Here is a 7,243-nt window from a genome sequence, read left to right as displayed (position 1 = left end):
CATTATGATTTCAAATGAGATACGCGGAGTCGTACGTGCTCACTGAATCCTTTTGTATCGCTAAATGCTCGCTCGGGGTACACATCTCTTATCATTTTATGATTTCCTGGTAGTTGCACTTGAAATAAAAACAACAAAATTCACTCTAAAAAGGTCAACACAAAACAGATATATTTTCCGGAACATGTAATTCGATTTTTGGCCCAACTCCAAAGTAACTATTGAATAAAGTGCAACTTTAACAACTTCAGGTGGATCGTGAAAGTTGCCTAGATCTAAGATGTCGCCGTAAGTTAGTCTTTCAATAATTCCGCTGAAACATGAGGGAATTCAAATTAGATTTCTCCGCAATATGCTAGGAGCATGAAATTTAAATGAATTGCTCGAATCTTCACCATTTTAGTGTAAAAATAAAAAACACAAAGATTACCTATTTTATTAATAACCTCATTTATATTCTATGTAGTATTTTAATCTTTTTGTAGTTAATCATACTCATACTAATAAATGCGAAAGTTTAGATGGATGTTTGTTAGAGTTTGTAGCCTAAACTGCTGAACGGATTTCGATGCAATTTGGTATAGATGTAGAGGATAGTCTGGAAGAACACATAGGCTAATCACTTTCGTTTTTTTTTTAATTTCACGAGGACGGAGTCGCTGGCGAATTCTAGTTATTATGTAAAATTAATGTCTTTGATCTAAAACTGGTGTACCACGACATTTTTTTTGATAAAACATTTTTCACATACATCTGATTGTTTTATTTTTCATAGATATGGTATCATTAATGTTGAGACCGGTTAGGAATAAGATTATTCATTCCAAAACGAGCACGTTGCAGTATTAACGTTAAAGGGTGCTATATCAATTGTCATACGAGGATTTCGTGCTTGAATTTCTAACGCAAACATTTCGCGACGACTTCATTTTGATGAAAAATTACAAGGAACTGTGTTGAAGATATTTCAGATTAAATCTACGGTAGTAAATGATTTTGGTTTTATAAAGAGAAGGATTAATTGTTAAGGCAATTGAATTACAGATTGTTATGCAATACGATAACTTAGGACATAGCACGAATATTTGCGAGAAAGTATTAGTTTTAACATCAATATTTTTTTTTAAGATAAAGAATGTAAATAAACGCAGCGCAAATACGCATATTAGGTTGACTAATCACATACAATTTTTCTCGATGACGTTATAAATACTAATAAATTTTCGTGCTAGGTCCTCAGTTATCGTCTATACTAGGGGCCTACCTGAAGTGCACACTACCCTTATTCAAATACAATAAAATATTACTAGCGTTTATTTACATTGTATCTTCTCTTGTCTGAAGGAAGCGCCGGTGTTGCTTCCGGCGTAGGCTTTGATAGATAACCTGTTGTTTGAAGCTGGAATGTGGATATCGAGTGCCTGGTAAGTACATCCGGGCCTATTTATAAAGAGAGTGTTCTTATAATAATTTTCATAATATTTATTACGTAGTTTTTTTTATTATTACGAGTTGTTGCCCGCGACCGCGTGGTATTAGAAAAGCTACAAACTACATAAATTACAAAGAGCTACGTATCCCTCGGGAACCGGACATTTATCGGGGATGAAGCTTACCCATATGTACTCCCGACTTTGTTTTATATCTGTGCCAAATTTTAATATTGAACCATTGCAAAATGATCGAGTAAACATTAAAAAACTAAATTAATAATTCCCACGGGAACCGTAATTATTCCCGGGATAAAAAGTAGCATATGTGTTCTTCCAGACTATACTCTTAATCTCTGCCAAATTTCATGGAGATCCGTTTAGCCGTTTAGGCTACAAACGCTAACAAACATTCATCCATCCATCTAAACTTTCGCATTTATAATATTAGTAAGATTGTATCATTTATCTATAGTCCAGACGCTGTAGTTGCCCGTATTCATAGTCATGATTAGGTTTTAGTCAAAAGGTTGTGTAATGCAAAGGGCGTTCAAGTGATGAAAAACAAAGTTTGAAGGTATTACAAGAGTGAGCCCGCAGGGTCGAACAAAGAGTCCTAAGCAAATAGGCCTTTATATAGAACGCTTGCCTAATTACTTGGCTTTGAATTTATCATCGCTGTACAAGTGTGGCTTGGATTGCTTTTATATGACGTACTTAGTAGAAAACTATTTAGTGATTAACTTAAAGATTATATGAAATTGTTGTATTTTTAAGTCTGAATTGATTTGTTTAATTAAACAGAAATATGAGTAGCTTAGCGAATTCAGAATAAATCGGTACAAATGTGAACATCCATCCCTCCATGCAGATAATCTTTTGCATTTGTTAAGTAAAGTATTTAGTAAGAGTGACAGGTAATTTTTTGATTGCAAACTAAATAGATTAACTTACAGTTTGCCCTCTTTCATCCTTGTTTCTCTTACTCTCTTACTTCTTATCTACTCTTTTTTCTCTGTTTGTTTAAATGCAATTATTTTTGACAATGTTTAAGAGTGATCTTAACGTAAGAAGTAAACTATTTCGTTTGTTTTTTCTATTAGATAAATAATAATAAAGCGTAAACACACACTTCTTTGTTGCCTAAGATGTCAGCAATTGAAAGATGTCAGAAAGCATGTTTTTGAATAATTCTTCTTTTAATGAAAAGCCTTATACTTACGTCACGCTTTAGGCTACATATTTTCACGCTATTAAACTTAGGGGGTAAATAAATTGGATAAAAACCCTAATATGGGAAAGAGACCATGAGACTTTGACATATCACAAATGTACATAATGAAATAAAGTTTATATAATTTCACGCGGATGCCGCACGGGAACAGCTAGTTAGATAAATAAAACAAGATGTTATTGTATTTTTCATTTAATCATAATTTTCAACATGGTTAATTTTTATTTTGTACCTTAGAAGAAAACCATATTTCGCATGTCTCACTTAAAAGTTTCTTATTTACATATTTTACAATTATTTATAAGTTTATTAATAAATCTACGCATGTACCATGCTTAAGAACCTCTCTCTGTTATCTCTCTACGATAATTCAAATGTACATCGTACATTACAACTTTTAAAATTGATCTATTAAATTGTATTTCTACTTAAAAATGTGAGAAAGAAAGGTTGCTTTGTACAAAGTCGAGCGATGTGTCAACAAAATAAATAGAATGATGTAAAAGGTTTTTAAAAGTGAATATTTCCAAGCTTTCGGCGTGATGTAAGGTGACCTAAATATCTCTCGGCTGTGTCAATTTTAAAGTAAAAATATTATTGAAAACTCTAACATGATATCGGAAATGGTGCTTATAATGTTTGGTAGAGCTTATAAATTTATTGGTCCTTATTAAGAACTATATAATCTACATAGCAAGTCTAATTGAATATTAGAGCCCTGCAGACTAGACTTTTTATCGGCCGACAGTTTGATCGGATCATGCTATATAAAAATCAGCGTAATGTGCGCACTTCCATACATGGTCATACTAATCAATCGCACGACGTAACAATCGGTGGACTCAAAGTCTGTAGTGTGCGGGGACACTTATAGTCGAACAAGGATATCTGAGCCGGTCAGGTTAGCGCTGTTGTAGTTAGTTCTGTCAGAAAATATGTAAAAACTACATGGTTATAGGATATGGGATAAAAAATCAGAGAGCTTCAGTACTAATAAGACTTTTTGATAGTTTTTTCGAGTTTAAAGGGGCATTGGTGTGCTGTCATAACTAGGTTTAACTTAACCCCACCGAGTCAAATATCCTTGACGTATTACAATTTGGTAAATTGACGGGAATAACTTAAAAACTAACAATTCGATATTAAGTCGATAAAGATTATCTATGAGTTGACTAGATAATTGATTTTCGGTAGTAAAGTACAAAATAAGTTCATTAAAATGTTTCATGCGAGATTTTAAGAAGATTAGAATATTTAATGATGGAGTTTTTAAAATACTTGCCTTGGCCAAAAAGCCAATGCATAAAACTGTTACTATTATTCTAAACATGAATATTGTCTTTTACGATGTAACATTTTAACGCTAAATATGTTACTTATTAAAATTTAAACTTATAAATCGGTTTGTGCGGCTCAATGGTAAAATTACTTATTTTTATGCTAGTTGACTGTCATAATTCATGACTGATACTTAACGAAAAGAATATTATTAAGTAATACCCAATATTGAACTTTATAAAATTAAATATTCTTAAAATAATCGACTTTGTTAACATGATCGTATATATGAGTCATAATACACAGAAATGTAACTTGAATTTATATTTCTATTCATATCAGAAAATGATTATTTTGTGATATTAGCTTAGAAGTGTCATACAACATTAAAATGCTTTGGTTGGCCCATAATATTTATATTCTTATACCAAAAATTAAAATATTAGCGCCTGACAAAAACATTTAGCATTCTTTGCATGACACTTCTATGCATAAATTATTCGTAAGGGAAATGCCACACGAACGACGGAGCATCACGTAATTTCATCATACCAAACAGGGCAACTGCTATTCGTAGTACAAATTTCTGTTTGTATATTATGAAAGTTAAACTCTATTGTTATACATCTTACTGACAATGTGTTTGTATAATCGCATTTAGTAGTATGTCACACTGGCGAAAGTATCAGTCGCGGCGCTCGTGTGGCAACTCTCTTATTCCACCAAATTTAATTAATTCGAAAACGGCATTAATAATGTTATTTCCGTGTATATTGCTTATCTATTTTATCATTTTAAAACGTAATCATCTTAATTTAAAATTAAAGGAACATTGGCGTTTCTATAAAATATCTAGCGGATCACTAGCCCTAAAATCTGCGTAATTAAATTGCATTACGAATTCTATAATTATGTAACAATATTTACAAGTCAAAGTAATTAACAAACACTATCTATTTATATAAAACGTTTAAATATCGAATTTAAATACAAGCGTATATTTTAAACCGAACAATTTCGCTAATTTAGCTCTAAGCTGGAAATAAATCTAACACGATACTCGAAGCGTGGTTCAATCGCGTACGTAATGTATTAAATATTATTATATTTTATTTTATAATAATTTATTATCTCGTATTTAATTTTTATAAGAAGATAAATTTAAAAACAAAATATCAGACAATTTGATAAACCCGGCTATTGTTAAAACTAGTTCTTTCTAGGTTACAAATTCTCTATTAAAAAACAACATATCACGTATTCGAATGTGTGAACACAATTTTCGAGTTTTAAAACTTTCTCACTCAATTATCTAAGACTATTTAACTAGTGGGAGCCTTTTCTTCGGGCTCATTTGTTTTCGATCAGCTAGGTTGTTCGTCACTTTCTCGATGCACGAGGACTCTGACGACAGTAGGGGGAGCTGTAGGGGGCGGGGCTGTGTCAGGAGAGGCCTCCGTCACCAGGATGCTGACAGAACTGTTGGCCTTCGGGGAGGGGGTCCGAGCTCGTAAGGGCGTCGTTGCCCTCCTTGCAGAATTGCGACGTGACATCAAGCGAAGTGAACCTATAACATGTAACAATTTTAGTTACGTCAAGTTTTTATTAAAATACTTTGCATTGCATACAAGCAACATCGATATGAGCAAATCAAAAATAATCATATTTCGTGTAAGTAGGCGTTTTGAAAATAGTGTCCATTATAAAATTTAAATAAAGGCTTGTTTTAACAATTTTTGCTGATTGTGAATTGTTCAAAAGAATTTATGTGTTTATTTTTATTTTGAAAATTAATTTATTGTGACGTTGGTGAAGAGAATAAGAAAAAACATTATGTCAAGAATATAGTTACTAATTATTAAAAATGGAAGAAAAACTACGGAAGTTTTTGTACCACATTCCTATTAAAATGTACTCTACAATTAACATTACATCTACGAAGTGTTTTACCATGATATAAAACTTAAAACGACTAGAATAGTTTTTAAATCAGCTAAGTGTAGTAATTGTCCATATATTGTAATTACAATAACAAAAGAAATACACAAAAAGAAAACTGGGATAACATTAAAAGTAGATTCAAATAAATCAAGAGCTCATAATAAGAAGCAATTAGATAAGTAGATACAGAGAGATAGAGAATAAAATTCGAGGACCACTCACTAAGAAACAGAGCCGGCGGTTGACGGTCCTCCTTTACTCTGCGGTCAATTTGTTTTTCTGGGATATGGCAGATTAGATAATAGTCAGAAAGAATCACTTACCAAAATATATCTACCTAATAGAACTAACTATAGCTCTTAGTAAAATGTAACAAAATCATGCAGCACACGTTTGACAGCTGCTAATTTGATCATGCGTATTAAAGAATTTAACTATGTTAAAAATGTAACTCGAATTCATCGTTATGATTAACATGCAAAGCACAAAACACAGAAACCTGGAACATTCAACACGTCAAATTAGATAACGCACAAGACGATACAGTCGATACAAAATTTTGGGGACACTAGCGGGTTCTGGACAAGATAAATCCATTTGAACAACGGCCAACAACAAAGTGAACATTCTCATTTCGTTGACAGAACAAATGAATTTATTCATGAGAAGCTTTCCACTAAGTAGCCTGAAGACATTTTTGACGTCCGAATTGTCTTCTCAAAGATGTCGAATTACTTAATCTTAGATTTGTTCTCGGTTTCTTTTTAGATATCTTGGTTTATTTGCTTTTTTATTTTTCAAATACGGAAATGAATATGTTTTGATGTTCTTATTAATCTTTTTACTAAGGGCAATTGAATACAAATAATAGTTATATGAGAGACTCGTAATAAGGCACGATGGAATTAAAATTATCGGTAATAATGGTTTTAAATTAGGAGATGAGTTACATGTAGACTTTTTAATAATGCAACTTATTGAAAAGCTTCGGTTCGCAAACACATCTAGCTACTATCGGAAGAGACACAGAAAGCAAAACATTACATATGAACCTGCGCGTTTCGGGCCTGAGTCTTCGTCCACCGCGTCCTGATGACGAAGAAACAGAGGCAAACCGTATGCTGACCTTCGACGCGGAGGAGCTCCATCCGACCCACTCGGCTAGAGTACATAAGAAAGGTGAAATATTCGGACTATAGACAAATCTTAATAGGTTACTCCATTAAGATACATTAATTATGCCGACTATAGCATTGTATATCAGAGATCATGATTCTACAATTTGTTCCAGCTCAACTGTAAATCGCTTTCGATAGTGAAAGTGCGAGAAATATTTAAAAACCTAGAATACAACCATACC

General features: G+C 32.6%; 1 protein-coding gene across 1 annotated transcript in view; it reads right to left on the bottom strand.

The window, feature by feature from the left end:
* Window positions 1-2,888: 2,888 nt before the first annotated feature.
* LOC106102128 (sodium channel protein 60E) overlaps window positions 2,889-7,243 on the bottom strand; it is a 22,389-nt gene continuing 18,034 nt past the window's right edge. The window contains exons 27-30 of the mRNA XM_013281537.1: window positions 7,191-7,243; window positions 7,115-7,128; window positions 6,936-7,044; window positions 2,889-5,509 (exon numbers count right to left, since the gene is read on the bottom strand). The exon at window positions 7,191-7,243 is cut by the window's right edge and continues 81 nt beyond it. Coding sequence (XP_013136991.1) covers window positions 5,307-5,509; window positions 6,936-7,044; window positions 7,115-7,128; window positions 7,191-7,243 — 379 coding nt within the window. The 3' untranslated portion in view covers window positions 2,889-5,306. The remainder of the gene's footprint in view (window positions 5,510-6,935; window positions 7,045-7,114; window positions 7,129-7,190) is intronic.

This window comes from Papilio polytes, unplaced genomic scaffold (genome assembly GCF_000836215.1).
Source record: "Papilio polytes unplaced genomic scaffold, Ppol_1.0 DF823923.1, whole genome shotgun sequence".
In the NCBI taxonomy this organism is placed as follows: domain Eukaryota; kingdom Metazoa; phylum Arthropoda; class Insecta; order Lepidoptera; family Papilionidae; genus Papilio; species Papilio polytes.
The sequence above is the reverse complement of the archived record's forward strand: the minus strand, read 5'-3'. Positions and strand labels throughout refer to the sequence as shown.